This window comes from Streptopelia decaocto, assembly GCF_964273445.1.
Source record: "Streptopelia decaocto genome assembly, chromosome: 1".
Lineage (NCBI taxonomy): Eukaryota > Metazoa > Chordata > Aves > Columbiformes > Columbidae > Streptopelia > Streptopelia decaocto.
In genome coordinates, this window is record NC_138663.1 from 16,277,716 (window position 1) to 16,303,871 (window position 26,156).

General features: G+C 36.1%; 1 protein-coding gene across 1 annotated transcript in view; it reads right to left on the minus strand.

Moving 5' to 3' along the window:
* Positions 1 to 26,156, minus strand: part of LRRK2 (leucine rich repeat kinase 2) — a 64,867-nt gene that overhangs the window by 14,203 nt on the left and 24,508 nt on the right. The window contains exons 16-40 of the mRNA XM_082075936.1: positions 25,817 to 25,956; positions 24,328 to 24,456; positions 24,070 to 24,240; positions 22,159 to 22,414; positions 21,746 to 21,934; positions 20,165 to 20,283; positions 19,320 to 19,389; positions 18,640 to 18,860; positions 17,881 to 18,131; positions 16,590 to 16,738; positions 14,694 to 14,787; positions 12,588 to 12,774; positions 12,021 to 12,202; positions 11,268 to 11,497; positions 10,134 to 10,261; positions 8,666 to 8,884; positions 6,384 to 6,585; positions 5,646 to 5,734; positions 4,513 to 4,700; positions 3,448 to 3,602; positions 2,285 to 2,431; positions 1,940 to 2,131; positions 1,043 to 1,189; positions 648 to 748; positions 285 to 475 (exon numbers count right to left, since the gene is read on the minus strand). Coding sequence (XP_081932062.1) covers positions 285 to 475; positions 648 to 748; positions 1,043 to 1,189; positions 1,940 to 2,131; positions 2,285 to 2,431; positions 3,448 to 3,602; positions 4,513 to 4,700; positions 5,646 to 5,734; positions 6,384 to 6,585; positions 8,666 to 8,884; positions 10,134 to 10,261; positions 11,268 to 11,497; positions 12,021 to 12,202; positions 12,588 to 12,774; positions 14,694 to 14,787; positions 16,590 to 16,738; positions 17,881 to 18,131; positions 18,640 to 18,860; positions 19,320 to 19,389; positions 20,165 to 20,283; positions 21,746 to 21,934; positions 22,159 to 22,414; positions 24,070 to 24,240; positions 24,328 to 24,456; positions 25,817 to 25,956 — 4,147 coding nt within the window. The remainder of the gene's footprint in view (positions 1 to 284; positions 476 to 647; positions 749 to 1,042; positions 1,190 to 1,939; positions 2,132 to 2,284; positions 2,432 to 3,447; positions 3,603 to 4,512; positions 4,701 to 5,645; positions 5,735 to 6,383; positions 6,586 to 8,665; positions 8,885 to 10,133; positions 10,262 to 11,267; positions 11,498 to 12,020; positions 12,203 to 12,587; positions 12,775 to 14,693; positions 14,788 to 16,589; positions 16,739 to 17,880; positions 18,132 to 18,639; positions 18,861 to 19,319; positions 19,390 to 20,164; positions 20,284 to 21,745; positions 21,935 to 22,158; positions 22,415 to 24,069; positions 24,241 to 24,327; positions 24,457 to 25,816; positions 25,957 to 26,156) is intronic.

A 26,156-nucleotide genomic window follows, 5' to 3' on the forward strand; every position in this document is an offset into this window, starting at 1 on the left:
ATTAATTTATTTGACATTTTAATAAGAAATCAACAGCCACATAGAAATTCTACCCAGAGCTCTTGCTATTTCTCTACTTATATGAGCACCACTTGTTAGCAGAAAAAAATAGGTAACCAAAGTTTGTGATATACATATCAGCTGAACAATCATAAAAATACAAGCATTTTTCTAACCCAGGGAATATTCTGCTTGAGATATAAGAAAAGATAAGCTTTTCATTTGCAGTATATCCCACTTGCAGCTGTATTGCGTTTTTACAGCAACAGAGACGTTACATTTACCTTAAGCCATCAGCTACATGCAGAGCTATCCTGTGCTGAAGCGTTCGAGTTAAACTCGCGTTGTCTTGTTGGAGCAAACGATCGAGAGACCCTTTAAGGGCTAATTCCATCACCAGCATTCGGGGACGGATTGCAGCAGCCAGCAGAGACACTAAACTGGGGTGATGGAGGTGACAAAGCACTGCAAGCTCCTGTAAATTGTAAAATCAGATGACATACTGCAAATAGCATCACCTCTGCAGCTCAGAAGTAAACTCAGCAATGTTTTGGAGTGAAGACTTGCACTTCACTTAAGCATTTAAGCTCTTTACTAGGGTTGGTATTGCAAGAGCAGCACTACAGAAAAAAGGCAATATTTCTTACTTGTCTTAGGAGCCTGAGGGAAGTGTGTTTATTGAAAATCTTTACAGCAACCTCTTCTCCACCATAGGATGCACGGTACACAGACCCAAACCCACCATCACCTTTTCAACGATAAAATGGAAAAGAACATTAAAAACAGAGGCGCATCAACCACTTCTTAAAAAAATAGCTGAAAGGGATCAATTTTTAAATGTTTGGATCATCTGCTGTGTTAAGCTTCATGATCAGTAATCTAAATACATAAAAAACTGTCCTAGCATACAAGGTAATGGAAAATTCAAAACTCGATAGCCTGAGGAGAAATCTGTAAAATGTTTTCCATATGTTGCCGAGCTGACTTCAATGTCTTTATTTACACAAGCTCTGTTAAAAAACCCCTACAAAACAATGCATACCCAAAAGAAATTCAGGAGCTTCATCAAATTCCAGGTCATCATGGTTCAACATAATATTTCTAGGCAAATCAGCCAATATCAAATCGGGAGCGATCTGAGCTATTGGAATGGTATGTCTTGGTTGATCTGGATTTACCAAAAGATCACCTAAGGAAAAACAAATGAGACAATGGAAAAAAAAAACCCAGAGGTAGTCATTACTCAAAAAGCACAGAAAGGTACATGGATCTCTGTGAGTGCATATGATCAATGTACCTAAAATTAAATCCATATGTGTGTGTGTGTATTTATATACAAGCACACACACTCATAAATACACGTACACACATATATATATGGAACGGAACACTAAGTTTAGCATTCAACTTAGTGTAACCTACATGTTTAAGTATTTTCCAGGTTCTGCATATGTGCCAATCAAATGTGACATAGCAACTGTTGCTAGGAAACACCACCAAACTAACCAGGAGATTACATTTCTGTCTATAAAAAGAAAGAATTCTATTAGTATGTAGAATGTCATCTGAATATTGCATTTTAAATTACTGTTCTATGTGGTCCAACCAAAAGATCTAGTATCAGTTTTACTCTGTGCTGGACTGAATTTCACAAATGAAGTTGCGTTATCAGTATCATGACAAAATTAGTCTTTTCATTATTGCCATTTGTACATGACTATACAGAGTAGATGCAATCTGTTCCATATTCTATACCTATACAGATGGCTCCTACATAAAAAAGAACAAATGGATTTTGACTTATACTGTAATTATTTATTGGAAAAATGAAACCTTTTTAAATCAAGTGAAGTACCCAAACCTTATAAAAAGTGTGTTGTATAGTATTTATCTGATTACACGTTTACCTCTATATACCACAAATGGCATAAATATATACCTTCTTCAGCTTTTTTAAGTAAGTCATCGAGCAGTATTTTTTGGTGTTCTTCACCATCTTGAAAGCTGTACATAGCCCATTTCTTCAACAGGGTTTCCCCTTCACCACACACATCTATATCCAGCAAACCTGGAAACCATTCTTCCATAAGAGAATCTATGTGATCCACAACTTGCCCCAAAAGGATGCACCCTTTAAGAAACCAAAAGAGGGAAATTACAGCCTTAATCTGGCATTCTTGTAATTACAAAGCTAAACTCTACATTCCAAAGGCAAAAGCAGAACAAACCAAAATGCCAAGCTGCAATAAAACCGGAGCAAAAATCAGGCTCAGGAATAATTAACCTTTTCTGCCAGAAGGTGCTGTAATTTTCAAAAAACTGTCTGGGTTGTTGTCAAATACTGCCGATTCCACTAGGCAATAAGCTTCAGGAGACCAATTCAAGTAGATGCCTTGTCTCCAATACATTCTATTAGGACGAAGAGCTCGTGCTAGAAAACACAAAATTAGGTTAAAAATCTGATCTCCAATATGAATGTCATATTTTAAAATGTTCACAATAATTCATGGTACTTAAAATATTTAATTATTATTGCAATTTTACATCTACCCAAATAACAAACAAAATAAAAGTTACAACTTTACAGACAGAACAGCTCCACAAAGCTGAATATAGGTCAACTGGTGTTCAGTTCTATGAGGTATATCCACAAAATAAATACTTAATCAGATGGTAAGTCATGTAGCAGGTGATGCATGTAGGGATTACAGAAATGCTTAGGTACATTCAGGTTCTAACACAGAATATCTTAGGCAATATATGAAAAAAAGTCAGCGGTTTAAATTTTCCCCCTATCATACAGTCATGAAATAGCAAGATGTGCCTGGAATTCTGTGCTCAGAAGGAAACTGAATGCCAGGAGAGCAGGCAGTTATAAATCATACTTGCAGAGCATTAGCAATGCATATTTCTCATACTTTCTTTGTCACCAGTGTTCATAAATCACACATTAAAAAAAGCAAAGACGAATGAAGTCGCGAAGTTCAGCAGATAGATCTGATGTCAACGCACGGAATTATTACAAAAAAATTAAAGACAGCTCCCTCCCCCGCCCATCTCATAAAAGCAAATTTTGTAGACTTTCATAAAGGGAGACTCAATGAGCTGCAGCAAAGCAGTTTGTTTTTCTCTGTGAAAGACATATCCTTTCCTGTATTAGTTGTTGAAGCCAGCAGCAATATTGCATAAAAATAAGGATTTCCTCCATCTTTAGCATGTGAAGGAGAGAAATAGGCTGCTTACAACCTTCACTTTCTTTTGCACACTACTGTAAAGATCAAGCACTATCTGTTCCTGGATGTTTCTAAGTTATAAAAATGACTGCTGTGCTTTTTCTCACATTTGTGAAGGAGACAGAAATTAGGTAAAGCAAAACAATATTGGGCATTAGAGCTTTAGCATGCAGGTGATGGCATTCAAAGCAAACATGCTCACTATTGCACGTACCTCTTCCTGACAGCATGTAAGGTGATATTTCAAGCAACCTGTTGATCAGCCTGGACCAAAATCCCATAGGAAAGTATGGCATCTCATAAAGCCTGATGATAATTTCTGAATTTTCACAGTGGGGAAGCTCTATAACAGGTCTGTGATCAGACAAACTGAAAGAATAAAGATATTAGACCATATTTAATGATGTACTTTATCCAAACTGACTGATGACATACATTATTTATTATGTAAAATGTATTCTTTATTAATGAATGAATGATTCAAATGATCAGGGAACAGACAGTGTATTTGCTTATTCTGCTTGCTTGTGCTAAAGTCAAGTTCTGCTGTAATTTAAATCCAACAGAACCTCACTGACAATCATTAGATATTGAATGTAAATGTGAAAAAAACATGAGACACATATAAGGCAGGTAACACATTCAGATAAAGTCTTTCTGTCCCAGGACTTTCAAGAACATAGAAACTCTAATCAATGCAACCACGCAACATTTGCTCAATTAAGCAAAATAACCATTACAAAACACATTAGGGAAATCTCTTACAGGCAGAGAAACTGTTTTACCTGCTTCAGATAAAGCAAAAACATCACACTGAAATTCATAACACTTTTTTGTCACCACATTTAATAACTAGACTGTGTGGAGGAGATATTGTCTCTAAGTAACTTGATGGGGGTTCTTGCTCCAAGCTTATAGGCTATAGACATTCATGGTTATCTTTTATATTGCAATAAATATCTGTAATACTGGCACACCACGATGTAAATCTAAATTATAATCTTCCTGCTGTAGTCTGAAAGCACAGTAAATGTAAAAGAACTATTATCCTCAAAAAGCATTTTATCACGTATAGATTCCATTTACCCTCCAAATTAATGTGATGTAAGCTTTATCTGCTACAAGATCAGCTTAACATGCCTGTGAAAGCCTTTATTATATATCATGCTTTCATATACCAAATTGCTTTGATGGTCAGTTAAACTAGTTAGCCTGATGGGAGGTTTTTATTTTGATCGATCTCTATGGCTCTCATTTGTGAGGTGAGCTCTTTTCTTACCTGCTTGGGATTAGTAGTTGGTCCTCTCCTAATGGCAAAGCAATCTGAAACTTCTCCAGAAGCTTAAAGTATTGTGACATGTAGATCTTAGGAAACTTGCTCTTCTTTAAAAGGAATTTTTCCACATCTGAACGTTTTACAATTCCCTTAGGATATTTAGAACAGCCTTCCACTTTCACGGTCAGAATCTTTCAAAAAAAGTAAAACAATTTCAGGTGTGCAGTCATGATGAGATTGCATTTTCCTGCAATATTTGGTAGCCTATCATTTAGGTGGAAAAATGGACTCAGATTCACAGTGAAACCAAACATTTCCATAATACTAGTCAGCAAGAAGACAGCAGTGAAAACATTTTGCCTGTCCAAGCCATTAATGTGCCACCATTCTCCAGTAGCATTCACTGCTCCAAATTGTATGGAAATTTATTTGTGAACATGTTCTCTGAAAGGAGCCTGTGTACAGTGATTTTTCATATCAGCACTTCACACAAGCATATTGATCTTGATCTTCTAGGTCTTTTCTCACTCTTAATCCCACCAGCTTTAAAAGCTCAAACATATTTTTGCTATCCCATTTCCTGCACTGAATGAAAGGTAAAGTTTCAGAGGTTAGGAAATCTGAATATATATATAAAATTTTGAGAGTGTTTCTAGATCAGCATATCAATGATGGTTTCACTGAAGCAGTCAGTCTGCTGCTACTCACCCATCCCAACATATGAATCCATATCACTCACTTTCCTCTCCCATCAGTAACAAGCTTACCATGTCCCTTCTTGCCCCATTCTTACTACTTTAAACCAAAGTTCCAGTTATCACCTCAACCTATTGCACCATATTACACGATTACTCTTCATTCCTGGAGTTTTTCTGTTCTACATGTATTCTTGTGTCCGGTGCAGTTCAAATTACACTGGACATCACAGCGTAAGAACATAGAACCACTGAGACAGACAGTTGTGTAGAAAGCAAAGGAAACAGAAAGAGTCAGTTAAACCAATCCGAGCCCTGAGACAATTCTAAATCATGAAACAGTAAAGAAACGGTGAAGAAGAATCACTAGTAAGGTACAGTGGTTTGAGACAAAGTAAAAATTTCCATGAATTTAGATACAAAAAATAAACAGAGTCTAACCTGTGCCATGATTTTACATAACCACTTAGGATCTACAAAGTACAGATCTCTCAGCTGCAGGGCTGGGTCTTGAAAATGAAGGAGTACTCCTGCACAAAGAATATTTTAATTAGCAATACATTTCTCAAGCTCCACATTAAGCAAAATAAACACCCCACTCTAGGTTATTTTTCTCACATGACTTGACGTAAGCCACTTGAATTAAAAATTCAGCTATTGAATTTATGTCAATATCTCAGTAGAGTAGAATGCAATCAAGGTTTCTTCAGCTTTACCTTTATTTTCAGAAGTTTTATTAGAATTGAAATCTGATTTGGGTTTTTGCCAAGCATCTATGCCCTGTGTGGTTTACTATTTATCATATGAAGTGTGGTTTATTATTTATCATATGAAGTCTGTATGGCACTGAGATAAGCTGTTACACATATTCACCTAACTGCCACTCTATTCAAGCTATTACAGCAATTGTACATTCCTTCAGAAAGTGTGCTAACTTGCAGGTCTGATGATTTCAAGGTCGGAAAGGGTACATATATTGATACAGTAGTGATCCTTTATATCATGGAATTACTTTATGACATAACAACCTGGATTATCAAACTAATGTCATCTAAGCTTAAGCATTTCAGCTCAACACTTTGTGGCAACCCTGTGCAAGATTTAAAAATGTGTACAGGTCCATCTACTGCAGATGTGCACCCAGGTGCTAGCAAACATACACCAAAGACAATATGTTACCTGATTCATTCAGAAAGTGAATGGCATGAGGGAGTTCATTTTCATCCAGTTGTAACTGGCTTTCTTGTACCAGCTCCAGTAACCGTTTCTGATCAATCACAGGAAATTCAACTGGGACGTTTTTACGTTCCAGCAAAATTCTCTTCTCCAGCTCCAAGTAGCTGTCAGGAATTAGCTGACCAACCACTGGCTGATCTCTGATCTGTATAATTAATAAACTTAAATGTAATAATTCATTTATGTGAAATGCAGACAGTAAAACTAAGATGTTAGGTGGGGATTTCCACTCAATAGTAGCAGCAAGAAGGAACAAGAACACTCTTGACTAACACGGCTCCTGAAAGGTCAATGTAACTAATTATTCTTTCATGATTATAATATGAAAATATTAATTCTATAAATTAACAAATAAGAAAATATTTCCATATTACACGCACATAAAAATAAAAAATATGTCTTCTGAGCAATTCAAAGAGAAACTTTTATTTGAAGTAAAAAGAAAACATTCAGTGTATTAACAGATTATGTCATACATCTCAAGTTAACAAGAGACAATAGGTACATGATTAAAAAAACAATACCTCTTGTAATCTATAGTATCTCTAGACATGTCTTTAGCTAAACTGTGGGGAAAAGGGCCGTAGCTCAATTAAGAGTCTCCACTGCTGACAGTTAGTGGTCAAGAGGAGCGGAAGAAATAAATTTGGTCAGGTTAGTAACACTTAAGGGAAACACAGGCAGGTGCTTTGTCCCTGTTTCCTGAGCCTGAGCTCCTTCCTGGAAAAATGACTTTCAGTATTATCTAGCACCTGGCCAGGTTTTTCATGCTCGGTGGGTGCTGAGCTACTCATTTTTTTGAGGAAACAGTAAACAATTTTCCCAACATTTCCAAATTGGCCTCGTAGTTTGTAATCTTCCTCTCAAAGAAGTTAAACATCAATGCACTGTGGCATTTTTATGTGTCAAAAATGTAATTAGTACCTTGTGTAATTTCAAAGAGTCAGAACACTTTATGAGAATGGTGAACACTTGCCTAACTTCTAAGCAGGTACCTTGTAATGCTCCTTTCACAAAGTGTCTACATTATTTATGGAAACTACCTCCTTTCCTTCAGGCTACCTTACCTTAAACATGAGTTTAAGTCACAAGAGATGTGGATGTTACAGGAAAAAAAATTAGGTACCTAAGAGTGAAATATTTTCAAAAAGCAGAACTTCTGAGTGTTGTAGAAGTACAGTGAGATATGGGGCTACATATATCTTCGCGAACACCAGCTCGGTTCATGCCAACTGATGTATGAGACGTGGAATCTATCCGTTCCACCTGAAACACCCCACTCGGTGCCACTTAGCCCTGGTTAGCTGTTCCTTGGACTGTGGAATGAAGTTGGGCAGATCATGGATGTGGCTAAGCTGGTAGTTTCTGAGAGAGAAACAAGAGGTGTGCGTACTCTGTCTCTCATTTGTAACACACCAGCGTGAGGCTGCTCATAAATACACCATTTGCTCTGTAGCACCTTCCGAGCAGTAATTCAGAAGAAATCTGAGGTCTACTGTGATATATGAAGTTCTGCCATTGACTTCAGTAGTGCAGGACATCACCTTATCTCTTTGACATCTTATGACGCTTTACATGATCAATATTGTAAAAATTAAAAAAAATAAAATATGTATATTCTTTTGTCAATCACACTTAGAGCTTCATGCTGTGGCTAAGCAAACAGCAGGGATAGGGATGACTTTGGAGACAACAGAACTACAAGTACAGATGCTCTGATTTAGGAGGATCATTCAGTCCAAGGGGTTTTCTTTTCCTGCTTTAATTCACTGTCTTCTTTCTAGGAATAGTTTCACAGCATGTAAAATGAAACCAGTAAATGGAGAAGAAGTTTGCTGTCAGAAATCCCAAAATCTTATTTCCTGGTCCCCTGAAATCTCACAATACTTACAGTTGCAATTACATGTTGCCATCAAACAAAACCAGGTATTGATCAGCTATCTTAAAATGAAAAAGATGGCCTATTTTTAATTACATATTCTATTTATAGCCCTAGTGCTTGAAAACAATGCAGAGATTTTTACTAAGTTGATTTTTTGCTAGAAAATGCAATGAAAACAAAACTAGTCATTTTAATTCATTATTTCGCTGTAACATTTTATAGAAGGCAAGATGAGTTTGCTATCACACTAAAAATGTATTTAATTATGTGTTTAATTAAATGTTTAAAAATGTATTAACTAAAACTAGGATGCTTTCTACGTCACAAGCAGTACGTAGCTTACCTTGAAGTGAAGACTCTCCTTTATTATGATTTTCCGAAGCCTGATAATGGAATCGGATTCTTCCGTAGCGTTCACAAAGTGGTAATCTTGGATTGCTGGGAAGCCTCGCTTATTCAGCAGCTCTCTAGTAATTTTAGTCATGCAGGACTTACGCTGCATTTCATCAGAAACATCTAAATGAGTGCCAACAAGAATGACGGGGGATGTTGAAGCTCGAGCCTGTTAGTAAGAACCACACAGTTGATGAACACAACTGTAAATGTTGATGTTATTGTTTCATATCCATATAAATGTGATCAATTTAGTCAATCAATACAATGAAAAAAGCTACTTTTTTTTTCCCTCCTAAAATACACCTCTTTCAAAGAAGTTTGAAATCTGAAATACTATTTCATGCCTTTATTAAATGTTTAAACTGCAATCCCTTATAATAGCCTTGACTGGATAAAGCAGTAAAAATGTATCAGCCTACAAATATGCCACATTTTTTAACATACAGAGAGCAGTCTATTTCAAAATAGAAATATTAAAAAACCCAGATATTTCTAAAAGGTAGCATTGTAGATCTGGATTTCATACTTTGCAGATTAATAACATTGTCAGTAAAATACAGAGACAACATTTATTTTCATTAGAAGTGCCTAACAAAATGTAGAAGTAAAGTGTGTTCTGCTAGTCGTCATCAGAACAGTACAGCAATGAAAACCAGCAAGTACAGCATAGCAAAGAACATATCAGAAATGGCCTTCATCAACACTTAACTGACTGTAACTCTCAGTCCTGTATCACTGCTTAAGGTGAAAAGAGTGAAAAAGATAAGTTTAACAAACAGGATCAGTATGCAAAATCTTTGAGTAATTGTATTGTCCAGCCAAAGCTAACCACCATACGAAAGGAAAAGACAAGTAATGCTCACTGTGGGGTGGTTCCATCAAATAAAACACTTAATGCAAAAGAAAAACATACAGGCACATTCTCAGACCAATTTCTCTATGATAGTCCTGGAATCATTCCTATTAACAATAGGATGCTAAGCATACACTTAACAGCATGATTTCATACCTGCATCTAGTCAGTTTTAAATGAGTCAAATTCTGCTTTTCCCAGAATTTACAGTAGTGTAAAAAAATCCAAACAGGTTTAACTCATAATTCCTTTAATACTACCCCTTTCTTATTCTTAACTAGTCAATTCAAAATATTGCAGAACATAGAAATGATTCTTCTGCACATCACTCTGTAACATTTTAAGTACAAAATGGTGCTGATTATGTCTTTGTATGTCTACAGATATTTTCATACCCAGCATATGATGGGTTTCAGCTCTTGCTTCATCTTTTTTATTAATATTTGCTGGAGAGCTTATTTCCTCTTCCCGTCTCTAAAAATATTTGTGGTTAATTTGCTGTTCACCAACAGTTCCCTGGGAAGTGGAATTCCATTCTGTACCTATCTACGGCTTGGCTTACCTTGATGTTAAAAAGCCATGGCTTCATAGCATCCACCTCTGCTAGTCCTTTGCTGAGATCATAAACAGCAAGATATAAAGCTCTTTGGGTCATAAAATGGGGATGGGTACTGTAGAACTCTTCTTGTCCTAATGATAAAAAATGTCTGTTTAGTACTTCTCTCAATGAACATCTTCAGATCACAAAAAGGGAGCGGAACACTTATTCTCAGATCAGTAATCCACAAATGCAATTAATGTTTATGGAAAACTATCTAAATTGACAGGAAACCTGTAATAACTATGAATTTTAGGTAGGTACTCTGTGGTAACTCATTGACTGAACTGTAATGTTGAAATATGCACGCTGGTTTCAAATCAAGAAGCGTAAGATTTATCAACTGGATAAATATGGTTGCTGCAAAGACAACCTGAAAGGTTACGATCCTTTTAAAACTCCAATACTGAATTTCTCCCTCACTCTTTCCTTCCCTTCCTTCCTTTTTCCATCCTTTTCTCCTATCCTTTCAGCAGCTTCAAAATATGACTCTTTAGTTTACATGACTGCAGCTGGACATTCAGCTTGAGTGCTGCCCTTCTGTGCATATCCATTGAAATTTATAGACTGTTTTTAAGTGATCACAGACCAATGCTTAAAAATGACTTTTCTATAGCCTAAAATACACCTGAACTTTAAAAGTGCTTCTGGAGTCCCCCAATCTTAGGTTTTCCAAAAGCCCAAAGTTCAAAGACTCCCCCTAAGTGCTTTGTTTTCTTTGACTTCAGGAAACAGTGACACTGTAGAGCGTAGAGAGACCCAGATTGTAAACGAGAGAGAAAGAATTGAGTGGAAGATGATTCTTCCAGTGATTATAAGCAGTTTCTCACTGTTCTGAAATGACAGTTCTAGAGTGCTACGGTTGAAATTAGTGGTCAGACCATGTTTGGTGATGAGAAATTCCTGAGGCTTTATATTAAATTTGAGGGATTAGCTGCCAGTTTACAGAATTCACTGATTTATAAGCAGTCACTTGACTTTTGGTATAAGTTTGCATGATTTTACTGTCCACAATTTGAAATTTCACAGGCTGACTGTAAGAATTGCATTAAGGTGCTAGAAAAGACAAAAGTAAAGAACAATAAGCTCTTGAAATACCTCCAAAATCCCACACATTTAATATAAGCTCTTTCTTCATTTTGCCCTTCCCTTGAATGATCCAGTCTTTTACATCAATGCCCACTGTAGCTTTTGGAGACCCCAATTCTGTTCGTTTGCATTTCATTAGTTGTTGTAGCAGGGTAGTTTTCCCACTGCCAGTGTTTCCAACAATCATGAGCTTCATTCTGTTATAAGGCACAGCCTTCTTCAGTCGTTGTTGAAGAAATCTGGCATAAAAAATTGTAGAACTCACAGAAGTGTATAACAAAGAAGAATACCAAAAGAACTCAAGACCAAGGAAAAATCTAAAACCATATCATTTTCTTCAAATTTTCAATATCTCTTGGATATTTCTGGGAATTTAACAGTCCATTGTAATTTCTGATTTGAAAGTTAAAGCTTAATTCAGAATGCGTCTCTTTTTTGTTTTGTAATTACCCAAAAATGTGCTCTGAGCAGTGCACTTGGGAACACAAGAAACATATTAGAAATAATTGGTAAGCACCGTCTATTGCATGGTTTATAGAAGGATCAAATTCAAGAAGTAATACTACTATAGTCTAAATCGCTATAATTTATTTTTTATATATTGATTTGATATGATATATGATACCTTCCATAGAGCAGCACACTGGATTTCCTATGACAAACCAGCACGTCTTTTCAGAAGGATATGTTGTTGTTTTTAATGCTTATTGCATATCCTAAAAAAGCAAAACAAGAATATTCAAGAACAACATGGCAACAAACCTGATAATGTCTCTGGCTTTGTATCCCACATGTTTGAAGTCTAAATTAAGATGGAGTCCTTCCAAAGGAAGGTCCCAGATTTTGGACAGTCTTCCCATTTCATCTGGAAAGAATCTCAAATCAGGATTGTGACTTACATCCAGAGAAGTCAAGTTCTCTAGGAAGCCAATCTGAGGAGGAATCTAAATAAAAGAACATTTAATGAGCAATTAAACATTAAAAAATGTATGAGCATGAATACATTAAATATTTATCAAAACTAGGTGTTATTTTTACCACTGCAGTTTAACCTTTTTTAATAAACAGGCCTAATATCCCATACCAGTAGACAAAGGACCGCATAATGAATTAATTATACAAACTGATCATATGACACATTCCAGACAGAAAAGTTTAAAAGAATATGGTGATTTTCATTCACAGGAAGTACTATTCGCACTTACATTCCATTTTACTAATACAATTCACAATGATATGAGAGGTGACACGAAAATCAAATGAACATTGAAAAACTGCATTCAATTGAAAAGTAATTTAATTTTCTTTAGGTAGAATCTTACACTTTACCTCCTTTAACTTGTTGTGGGACAGGTGTAGCTTTTCTAGCCTAGACCATGCACAAGCCTTTTCACTCAAGTCCAAGACATCTATTTGATTATGATTAAATAACAGCTCCCTTAAGTTTAATGATTTCCAGTGCACTGGTCCCGGCAGGCTTATGATCTTGTTTTGGCTTAAATCTACTGATCGCAAACTACAAATATGAAAATAAAAAAATGAAGAAGTTAGCAAATGAAAACAATAAAACCGAGATTAACTGGAATTCTTTTAATACTTAATAAATAAACAAATGGATTAGATATAAGAACAGTTAGTTTTCTTACAGGAATGTAGATGGAAGAAGAAAGAGAACTACTTCTATGAGCAAAAGTAATTGAGATGATATTGTAAGTTCATTACCTCAGAAAAAATGATAAGAATACACATATGATTGATTCAGTATAATATTCTTTCAGTATATTTGTCTGTGAAGGAAATTGCCTGGTCATGAAAATAAACATCCACACTGTACTGTGTGTATATGTTTCAGACAGTAAATTGAAGAGTCACTTTAAATCTTTAAATAAGTGTACATATTGTGCTAATAGTCCACTTCCTCCTTCTTTCTACAATTTGCAGACATGCATGGCTCTGGTCAGTTTAGTAGCAGACACAGATAAATAAGCTTCAAACTCCTGTAGTGCAAAAATTCAGTCATTCAACTGTAACAGTATAGTTACAGTTGTATTTATATTTGTATATATATTTCTAAATGTATATTATAGTAAATATACATTTAGACCCAGGTAACAGAGAACAGAGTTTAGCTCAGGATTCAAATTACAGGTGAGTGTGGGACCATGGAGGACACTGTTACATGCAGTGTAACATACCAGAAAAAGTGTATTTAAAAAGGCAAGTGCACTTTAACATAATACTAACATGCATTTTCATGTGCTTTTAAAATAAATTTCAAATAAAAAAAAAAAACAAACAATGGGGAACTTCCTGGTATTATCAACTTTCTAGAACCCAAGATTCCACATACAAACTATGGATCCTCATGCAGTGATCCGAACTCCTTCTTGTTCCTAACCCAGACACTAACATTAGAGGGTACAGATACCTCACTCTTTTATCAGACTGTTTCTATGGTACGTGCATAAATTATATAGTTCAACTACGTATGTATTTAAGAACTTAATAAAAAAGAACATTTCATTTCTGTAAGTCATCTGTTGGGCAAATGCTCTTTATGTTACTATGGAACATAAAGCATGAAAAAATCCATGCAACTCCTGATTGATTTGTCTGGGCTGGGAGATGTAGAACCTGAAAGCTGCACCTTTTTCAACACATTCATTAAATTTGCTGCTGTGAATATAAATGTTAGCATGCTGAAACAGTGTAATATCACGTTAATAATGACTTGCTGTATGGAAATGTGATTTATCTAAGTTCACAAACCTGTGGATCTGCCCTCCCCATGGTGCCATCAGCACTAACATCTAATCACATCTACCAGTAACTGATTTGATCATCCCTTCCAAGCACTCCCTTTACAATCTGATTCTAGTGACCTGTTAAGGTCAGGAACTTCTATAAAAAAAAGCAGAAATCTCATTTCCACATGAGCAATGCTTTGAAGGTATAGCAAAATTGATGTCACATGCATCTTTATCACAATTCCATCTAGAGGAAGTGTTATTCTCTGAGAATAAATATCTTGTGATATTTGGGAAGTGAAAAGCTAATCTCAGTAGCCTTGTGCAGAAGTCTGCAGAACTTCTCGAAAAGGACAAATTGCCAGTATCTTTCTACTGTTGGTTTCAAGATAGTAACAAATTCATTCTGGTCTTCTCAGCGAGAACTGTCAGCTTCAGCAGTCAAGTAATATGTTTTCAGTTACAATGATTTGAAGCTGAGCAACAGAATTTCTCAAAATAATGAAGAAAATGTGACTGATACAGTAGCTTTAGTTAAAAGCTACTAGGCTTTGGATTTACCCTGTTAAAGACGATTTCCTGAAAATCAGTAAAACATGAAGAATTTTCTGCTTAACAGAAGTCTTGCTGTAACATTTTCTTCAACAAGACCTTGAGATTAACTTCAGAAAATAAAGGAATAACTTACTGTGGCAGAAGAAGAATTGCTTCTGGAATGTTAATAAAACAATTCTGGGATAATTTTAAGCTGGTTATGCTGGATGACAAGTCAGGTATTATTTCTAGAGCAGAAAAAGAGGTTAATCCTATTAGTTTTCAGAACTGTCTACATTATTTTTAAGACTGGAATTTTCTAAAATCAAAGATGGACCAAAAGGTCGGTCTATCATCTTCTATATACAGGCGTTTGTATAAGCTACCAAAGGCAGAATCTGAATATTTTATTTTATTTTAAAGCTTATTTAAAACTAAAATCCCCAAATGAAATAAGTTTAGAAGTGAGTTAATGGATTGGCTTTTATCACATTACATATTACTACATTTAATCTCCTACTGGCATTAAACACTGAAATAATTTTACTTAACCTTCACTATATTGCCAGTATACATAACATTCCCATAATTCAACCAGTGAGTGCTGGGTCTTATGCATATAAAAATTACACTAGCGGTGCATCTGTGTTTAATGCAGGTGTAAGGGCAACCTTCTGAAATACTGTGGCAATAATTTCAAAGTGGAAGACTTTATGTCTTGAAGACAGAAATAACTTCTGACAATAACTTATGAACTCAAGCAGCATTACTCAAGTCTAGTTTATGTAATCGGCATTTTCCATAGGTAAATTAATTTTGACACCTTTGCATAAAATATGCTAAGCCACTGAAACACACTCTGGACTCCATTTATTGCTTGAACACTGGGTTCTAGTGAAGCTGATGTGCCCTGTGGTACCTCAGACACCTGCACATGGCTTGGAGATACAACATAGGAGCTATGAAGACCTGCTTTTTCTGGACCAGAAGCTGAAAGCCAAGTGGGATACTTCAGGGCACCTCAAATGACACTTGCGTTCAGGCAAGTGAATCAAACATTCTGCCTTATTCACAAGACAACACTGGATATATAGTGTGGTAGTATTTAGAATCATAGAATCATTTTAGTTAGAAAATACCTTTAAGATTACTGAGGCCAACTGTTAACCTAACACTGCGAAGTCCACCACTAACCATGTCCCTATGCACCACATCTACATGTCTTTTAAACACCTCCAGGGATGGTGACTCAACCACTTCCCTGGGCAGCCTGTTCCAATGCCTGACAACCCTTTTGGTGAAGAAATCTTTTCTAATATTCAATCTAAATCTCCCCTGGCACAACTTGAGGCCACTTCCTTTTGTCCTGTTGCTTGTTACCTGGTGAAAGAGACCAACACTCTCCACACTCCAACCTCCTTTCAGGTAGTTGTAGACAGCGATAAGGTCTCCCCTCAGTCTCCTGTTCTCCAGGCTGAACAGCCCCAGTTCCCTCAGCTGCTCCTCATCACACTTGTGCTCCAGGCCCCTCACCAGCTTCATTGCACCTCAATGTCTTTCTTATAGTGAGAGGCCCAAAACTGAACGCAGTATTTGAGGTGTGGCCTCACCAGTACAGGGGGACAATCACTGCCTTGGTCCTGCTGGCCACACTAGTGCTGATACAGGCCAGGATGTTTATTTGATATATATTTCAGTTTACTATTAAACCTGTATTAGTACCAGATTTGCAAGCTAACTTTGAATGATTTCTTTTGTCTTGCGCTTTCCCCAACAGTATGTACAATCTCAAGTACACTTAAGCATTTTCATAGCACCCACTACAATTGTAAAAACAAGGTGAGTTATGCTGAGTTAGATCAAATGTCCACCAAGCCCCAGTGGAAGTACAGTGCTTCAACACTGATCAAAAGCTGATGCTTAGGGAACTGGATAAACAGGACAAGCATACATTTTTCTGTTCTCCCAAGACTCCAAATGCTGGTGAGTGAGGAATTTTGTGACTTGGAATGGCTTCTAGAAGGTGGATCCTATTTTCACAGATACTTACCAAGAGCATTCATCCTGGCGTTGAACTGCTCCAGTTTTGTACAGCCCATGAAAACATCCTCAGCAAGGGATGAAATATTGTTCTTACTAACGTTTAAAATTTTCAGTTCTTTCAAGCATATGGGTGAACACAAACATGAAATTTTGTTTCTGTGATAAGGCGAAGAAAAAAAAAAAGTTTTATTCAGAAACTATTAGCTAAAAAGTGAAAGAGTAATCTGACAATGTTATCCTTACACTGGTTAACCAAAAATAAGACTTTTATCAGCAAAAACACTGGTACATGTGGCAACATGGAGTAACATGACTGATGTTACGATTGTTTTAATTAATTTGGAGAACAAAAGTCAGAATGTACTACACGGTGTCACTTCCTGATTCGCTACTGCAGCCTAATCCCACACAAAGAGAACTGTCACATTTGTGAATAGTTCTGGTTACCAGAGATATACCAGAAGAGAATAAGACAAAGATCCTGAAAATACAGAGATAAAAGAACCATGCAACACTGCTTTGCAAGGGTAATATTACTAATAAAGTTCAAAATAAAGCTAATGAAGAGATGCAACAGGATTCTGAATTTAAAATATTGCTTTTGTAAATTTGATTCACATATTTACTACTGCTTGCTTTAGTTACCTATGTTGGTAACACATTCTGTGTGGACTTCTGTATAAAAAGTGTTACCACCTTATTTGACATCAATTATGGGAGATGAATAAGACAGTATCTGAAGTTTGCAGAGCGATCGATAACAGCATTCTTAAAAATTCCCTTTAGGTCTGAATTATTTAGTTCACTAACACATATGATTAAAAGTGCCGGTAAAAAACAAACAAACAAAACAAACATATTTTCTTTGCTTCTGTCATTTAAACGATATCCATACCAATAAATGCAATTCCATGAATCATACTTCCAAAAAACCTGTGGTGATTATGAAATACAGTGGAAACTGTATTCTGTATACAGAAAATCTAGTTGAATATGTTCGACAACACAGACATCCTGTGGATGAATACTATGGCAGCAGAAAAATGCTGAACTACACTTTTAGTATGTTACTGAAGCTGCAAAGCTATTAGATTCTGTCAAGGCCCACAGATATACTCATGTACTTTGTAATACAACACTGAAAATTGTAGCAATTTGCACATTTGGAAGATAATGTCAGTGCTTCACTGCAGACTAAACAATCCTTTCCGTGCTATAACAGTCATTGTTCTGGATAACAAGCGTATGATTTTCTGTTACGTCTGTTACACTGCAGTCTATTTACTAATGCTACTCACCCTTCGAGCAATAGCTGTTCCAGATTTTCAGCAACATTTGTAAGAAATTCAGGAATGCACACCAGCTGATTGTATGAGAGATTGAGTTGCTTTAGAGTTGGACATCTGAGGTATGAATCCAAAGCAAAGGAAGGTCCAATGTCATTTCGAGAGATATCAAGATTTGCAATACAATTCATTTTCAGTATGTAAGTCGGAAAAGAAGTAAATCGGTTACTGTGCAAATCCAAGTACATCAAGCATTTCAAGTTCTGAAAGAAAAGGATAATTTTTTTAAAAAAAAGTTAAATGAAAAGATGAATTTATAGGTTTTACACTGAGTTACATTTTATACAATTTATTAATTTACTTATATTTCTCTCACTAGGAAAAATACCAGAAAATATAAATTATACCAATGAACCCATAATATTTCTATTACAGAAGAAAATATAAAGTATTCTTCAAAGTTAATTAGCTCAGTTTCATAAAATTAAACAGATATGAATTGCCTGCAGTTCTCGCCTCCAGTTATTATGTTACTCAACATAGCATGTCCTCAAGCAGCTCCCTGTGGGAAATGACTCAAAACAGTTCCATGAAAATACTTTTATTTCTATCTTAACATAAATCCACTGAATGAAAGTTGAGTGAATGTATGAAGCATGCAAAAATATACACCCATATTAATAAGTAGTATTGTTATGGGTACATTGTTAGAGACAAACAATTTATTGTAACTGAACTCAACTTGTATTACATAAAATTATACAGATTTACTTCACATAGTTGTTCTGGAATGTTTGTAAGAGCATTTTGGTGGAGCTCCAGTTTCTCAAGATGTTCCAGATGACTCGTTAAGCAGCTATTCTGGCTGATGGCATCAACGTTCTCTAACTCATTTGATGAAAGATCTAGTGATTTAATATATTCTTTCTCTGAGATCAATGAAGAAAGACTGTCTGATGGTCTTATATGTGGAGAAAATTTTGAGACGCCTTCTATTAAAACAAAAACATTGGAAAAATAGCATGATTTCATTTATCACATAATTAAAGTAAAAGATAAATCAACTTGGGATCTAAAGATGCAGAGGACAGTGAATGGTTTGATATTGGTTAATATCCAAATCCATGACAACTTCTATCAAGAGACAGAAATTTATAAGACAGTAGGGAAGAGATGGTCATTTATGCACTGCACAACAGAAGCAGCTTTTGAAAGGTCATAAGGACACTCACGGAATCTCCCTGCCTGTTTAATTCTACATAAATTATTTGTGAAGTTCAGCATAAAATTTCCCTGTATATACATTATTTGTATCCCACTTTAGTATTCCAAAATATATCCTCTTCTTTGTAAACAATACATAATCTGACTAAAATCTTTGCATACTATGCTTTTTAAATCATTAAGGACAAAAAATCTGTTACATATGTTTAATGGTATAGTTTACTTACTGAGGGATTCATCTGAAGGTAAGAATTTTCTTCTTTGTTTCATTAATGGTTCATAATCTGAGCCAGGTCCCTGGAAAATCCCAGAAAAGAACAAAAAACAGTTATGGATATACACAGATACCTGAAATGACCTGAATTCAGTACATTTCTTTTTATTGTGGTTTCTTTTTATCAGAACTTCCAGGGGTAACACAAAGAAACTGTTCCTTTCAACTAAAAATAACAATAGGTCAAGTCTTTCTAAAACTTAGTGATCCATGCAATATGAAAGAACAGCAGATTTAAAGTGCAATGGAAGTAGTGCATTTTTTGGCAACCTAAAATGACTTTCACTAAGATGGGGTGATGGGATGGAGCAGGATATTACAAAAAAGAACTTTCTCTAGGGAAGCCAATCTCTCCAGTTTCCCTTTACAGTCAATGGAAAGAGACGAGCTCCTTTCAAAGAACCTGACTTTGATCTGTCCTCTTATGTCTTCTTGTGGAATCGGTTTCTCTTCATTGATGGCAGCAGCACGCTGAAGTTTGGCTTCACTAAAGGGTAGGTAAATCTTTGTGAATAGGCCCACAGTTTCTGTGTCTGCATTTGAACACCAGACAAGAAATACAAGCAATTCACAAGAACTTTTTCTTGATCATAAATTTTTGCTGAAATAAACTCTCATCTCTACAGTGATCTGGAACACAGTAATTGCACAGCAACAGAAGGAAATATTAAATGCCAACAGTGAGACAAGAGCCCATATGCTTACATGACCTTTCCTAACGCTTGATTATTAACAGTTTTGCAGTAGGCAACACAGACGGACTTTAAGAAGCCTGGAATGAATAAAGATCTGACTTACCACAGAGTAGGAATGTCGTGGCAAAGTAGGAGAACCTCTTTGAAATGCCATTTCCCTATAAGAGTCAGGAACTGCAATGGAATTGGACTTCTTTTTTGTAAAAAGTGAACATTCACTTCCTAGTCCAAAACAATAACACAGGAGGACAAGTAAGTAAGCAAATGTATTTAAAGATGAGGCTCCAAATTCAACTGTAATGTAGATGCTAACATACAAAGGAGAGACACATTTCAAAAGCATCAATATGGGCAGGATCTCACTGGTCAACTGTGTGTGCAATAGGCCAAGAATACTGTCAACATGTGTTGGAGTACATGGGCCATACTAACCTGACATACCCCAAAACTGACCTGCAGCTTGTTATATTGATATTTTATGATTTAAAATTTCCAGCAGGTTAGGATTATTATACATGTTTTATAACACATCTCTGTGCTACTCCAGTGCAAATAACTTTTTAAAACAGAAAAAGTTTGTATTTTAATAGATAATTTTGCACTCCCACATTTATTGAGAATGAAACATCGACTGGCACTCTGGTTCTGGTGATTTAGGGCTATCTGGACCCATTCAGTGTTACTCTCCTCAAAGCTATTTTTAAAGCTTCTAAAATCACTCATTAGCGAAGCCTGTATTTTTTTACCATAATTTACATATGACTTAACAACTTTTCTATGTGGGACAACAAATAGTACCTATCAGTATTATATGCCTGTGCTACAGTCCCACAGAAATGAAAAATGGTGCTGAATGATGTAAAGGAAAACAACAAAACAGAACCAGAAAAATTCCTTAGGATTCTCTGAATCCAAAATTTAAATTCTTAATCTGTGATGATTTTAAGTATCCAATAGTTCTAAAACAACAGTGGCACCTGAACAAACAAAAGGCATCTTGTAAATTAAGGCCACTTACTCTTATTATTAAGTTACTGATATTATAGACAGAAATGCTGTTTTTTATAAGATAAAGACATTCAGATTTCCTAACATGGTTACCAAGAATGATGTTGGACTAAACACAGACTTGTCATTCACATTTTCTGATCAATTAGATATCTTTGGGACAGAGTTTGTTTCCCCTGCTTTATTTGTTAACAATATAGTTCTCGATATCAGACTTGGTTGTGCGCACTTTATTAACAGAAACCCTGAGACCAGGGATTTTTAGATGACAATACACCTGACTTCACGATGAGACAAACTGTGCTCTTGAAGAACTTGCTTCTTGCTATTGGCTATAAAGGCAGCATACCAGAGTAGCTCAGAAACAAGACATCAAAACAGTCACTATCTAAATTTGGCTGGATGAACGCCACTCTTTCTCTCTACAAGAAACTGAATGCATGAAGAACTAATTTTAAATGGATAACTCAATAAAATGCTTTAAAGTCCTAAATTTGTAGATAAAGAACATACACATCATTAACTATTTTCCAATGTTACCACAGACAAAATTTTACATAAAGGTATTTTTGTCATGGGAAGAGTTTTATCTCAAATACAAATAACTGATTTATGGCTATGGTCTAGCTTGGTACACTAGATTGGGATTATAAAAAGAAAAAAGAAAAGCAATTACCTTCACTATCAATGTCATCACTCAAAGGAAAAACACTGTCCACTAATGGGTCAGAAATGAAATTCCAATCATAGTTTTTATCCACTCCATCTTCAGAGGAGTTTAGATCTGAGGAGGTTTTTGATCTATCTTCTGAAATATTCTTCATCTGAAATTTAAGCACCATTCTTGCCAGTGCTGAACCTGCATCTGTATGTGTAAGAAACCAACAAGAGCATATTGTCCAAGAAATCCAAGTAGCTTTAAAAAAATAACAGAAATAACTTGATTTATTTTCCAAGTTTAGCAATCTTTCTATAATCAGCTGAATGCTATGAAGAGATTTTCAACTGAAGGTCTTGATCTAAAACACTTACATTGTAGCATCAAGAGATATTAACACATTTCATATAGCAAATTCTATCTATACTCACTTTGTTTTCTTAATGGAGTAAGTTTGTCTGGGAACAAAGGAATGAGCCAGGAAGGTTCTAGTCTCCCAATACCGAATCCTCCAAGACATATACTGCTGTTGGCAACATCCAGGCTAAGCTTCTTTAAGAGCAAGCTGATGATTTGGCTGTCTCCTCTCTTTATACTGATGGTTAAGGCACTCCGAACATCCTGCTCTCGAGCACCATTGGCTAACAGCAATTCCACCAATTTAGGATTATTTCCTTTCTCACAAACCTAACAGGAAAAAAAATTGAAAACTATATGTGAGGTACTCAGAGAACTGCTCAGACGCCATTAAGAGACTTGTCTCAAATTTGGATTCGTTGTATTTTTAAGAATCATGTCTTTCTCAATTACACAATTCCCTACCCCTCAGAGCATATGCGTGCTCCCATTTTCCTGAAGTTTTTTCCCAAAATATAACAAAAGCTTGAGTTCTGTAATTGTAATTTCTGCCATGAGTGCACACAATGAATGGTAATTTATGCAGTTTGGTTACTGCACGCAGTCTATGGCAACTGCATTGATTTATCTGTTCAGTCAAAAAAAGACACTTAAGGGTTATTTTGCAATGCCATTTAGGTATCAGATGAACAGGCAACAATGGTGAGACTCATCAAGCCTTGCCTAGTGCTAGGGAGTTCAGGTCCACTGGTTTCAGTCAGCTTTACTCCTTCCAGTCTCTCAGCCAGCATTGCTACATAGACCAGTGTTGATTGTGAATATTACAGATATTTTTAAGAAATAGTTCTAATCACTTCAATATTTCCACTGTGTTTCTCTAACACTGATTTGCCTACCGCAGACTCCATGGACAGATCCAGACTCAGCTGTGCTTTATCACCCAGCCAGCCCTGCCAGCAGAAGCGAACACCTCTAATTTGCTTCAGGCAGGACTCGTGGGGTTACCTCAGACGGTTTAAAACCTTGACACTGAAGCAAAATTAAGAAGTGTTCATACACACCGTTTCTCAAAAAAAAAATTTAAATGCAATCACATTTAGCAAGAAGCACTTGTAAGCAGCTGGGAACAGCCTCTGTTGGCATGGCTGAATCCAGATGGGATGTTTGCCTATGGTCTTACTTAAGACACCAACATATTTCAAAGAGTTGATGATCTGCATGTGGCCAGTTTGGATGAAGTTCTTTGCAGCTAGTTTGACTGCAGACATTCCAAGATGTTATACTACTTTAGGTGTGCTAATAACAACTTAGAACTCTAACCAAAACTGTTAAATCAGCACAAAACCTGATTACTATATTAATCTTTAAGTACAATACAAAGTCAAAAAAGTCCACCATTCCAGGGCAGGCATTTTGGCCACAGACTTCTTCGCAGGTCTAGAAGACAGTGGGACTAAGCGCACTGAAATCTGTCTATGGACAGTGCTGCTTGCTGATCCATCTGTACTTCAGCCTCACAGAGCTTGGGAAGAGCTGAATTTGGACTGAGGCCTAATAGGCTTGACGCCATCTACATCTGATTAGTTCAGAAAAAATGACTGGAAGTTTGCAAAGCTTGAGCTTAAGTCTTCTTCCTCAAAGATACTCCAAAGCTAAGGCTAAGTCAGAAACTGATTGAACCCAGGTCTCCAAGGGAACAATGTAAACCATCAGAAAGGATGGACTTCAAAGTGAACTTGCATCAAAACTGGCAGTGTGGGCACGTTCTAGGTGACAGTGACCCTATGAGCTTCAATAAAGTGAAGGGTGTTCCAATGAGCCTGAAGTGACCATGAGCAGCAACAGCTAACACCACTCCTGCCACAGTCAGATTGCACAGGGTATGGCTGCTGTGTTCTTCCAAATATATGTGTACATGAAAATAGAAAGGAACACAAAAGCATAAATTTTAAAGCAATAAAACTATATATATTTCCATATATTACCTGATAGATCAAAGAGTTTGTCTTTGTCTTCTTATTAACATCAGCTCCCAGTATAAGTAAGCATTCAGCCATAATACTATTGTACTCAATACATGCTTTTTCCAGCATCATATTTTTCAAATCATCGTTTTCAGCTATTTTAGCAAAACATCTACAACACAGGCTTTGAAACTAAATGGGAAGACAAACAATCAAAGTTAGGACAAAAAAAAGCACCAAATTTTTTTGGCTGTGGAGCTGTCAAAAGAGAGAAGATACCTGTCGATCTCGCTGGTCAGTGAAACACATGGACATCTGGTAGAAAATGACTGTGTCAAATGATTCATGTATCAGCAGCTTTGCAAAACAAGGTGACAAACCAAGAATTGACAAGATTGCATGAAATCCCTAAGAACACAATAAGAAGATTGTAGTAAGTACAGTGTTGAAAAGTATATCTTAAAACAGGTTGTGCAATGAAATAAAATTTCAGCCAAAAGATACATGCTTTATTTTTTTTTTCTTGTTTTTAAACATGCAATAATACACAAATTGGACAAGATCAGGAGGGAAAGCAGAAACACCTGGTGCCTCTGTGTTTATATAGCTGTAGTTTTATGGTTGTTTGGCTGTTCCACTTAAACAGATATTAACTGACACTTTGAAAAGCCAAATTATGCACCATAATTTCTGACAACATCCTGCCTGGCAGTGACAAATGTACTCGTGATTTCCTGAAAATGCACAGAGGAAACGATCTCCTTCTAAGGATATGGGATGAAGATGCATCATGTGTCACTCTGTAATCCTTGAATTTGAAAATAATACCTAGGCTAAATGAAAAACTTAACAGTTGACTCTAAAAACTAAAAGAAATACAAAATTATGCCATGATTCTGCAAGTAAAGTTGATCTAGAAGGGTGAACTGGGTAAATTACAGACTCTTTGTCCAAACGTAATTGAGACTAAATCACTTTAAGTAACTTCCTTATTCCACCACATTATTTTGATTTCTTTCTACACTGGTTGCTCAGCTAAACTTGGAAGGGTTGTGGGAAAAACAGCATTAAAGAAGGGAGGCTGCACTTGTGACATTTCCATATGGATCTGGAACAGAAGTCCAGAATCTCTCACAGGAAGCTGATCTCACAGGAAAGCTCCATTCCACTAGAAAAACGAAACTGGCAACAAACAGGGAAAGTTTCCGAAGTAGAGGAAAGAGAACTTCCACACATGGACGACTGAATGTGTGTGTGCAGGCAGAATAAGAATTCTCCTTCCATACTCAGAAGTAGGTCCAAAGTTTGACACAGTAACATCCAGTAAGATCCTTCGTAAATGCAGCATTCCTGCACTAAGCTTATTGCTGGTGACAGGGCTGGGAACCCAGTTATTTTTCAAATTTATTATTTTTCAAAAAAGGGCAATCGATACTATAATGACAACTACTTCATTGAATGGTTATAGATTGCCTGAATGATGGACCATAACTGAGAAATTTGTTCTTGTTTGCAGATCTCAGAAGTGTTAGATAAACACCTAAACCTACACGTACATATTGTGAATTGAAGATATGCCTCCAAGAAAACCATCTCTATGACAAATATTTTGGTTTAATTTTAAAGGCTTATACTAATCTAGTAATTGCAATAAAATCGAAATGAAGCAATTAGAATTAGGAATTATATTTCAAATATAACTACATTTAAATAGTTTTCTAAAGTTTTCCCTTTGGCTTTCACCTTTGTATATAGAAATAACACATACATGCATCTGGATTTCAGTGACCTCTTTAAATCGCCGCAGAGTAGAAACCAGAACCGTTGACAGGACATGCATGGTTGCAATACACAAACTCTTCCTTGTAATCAAAGAGCGTAGAAGACTCAAACCCAAACACTGTATGTCTAGAAGAAAAAAGAAAGATGGGTAATGTTGATTATTCTGACTTTCTGAGTGGAATAAACCCATGACCTAAGTAGAGTTATACTACCAATATTCCATAAAGTTATTTGCATAAGTTATGATAGGGCCAGGCACAACCACAAAGTGGATGAACCTGAGGACTGTGCAGTATTGCACCCTTTTCTTGCCACGTAACCTGCAT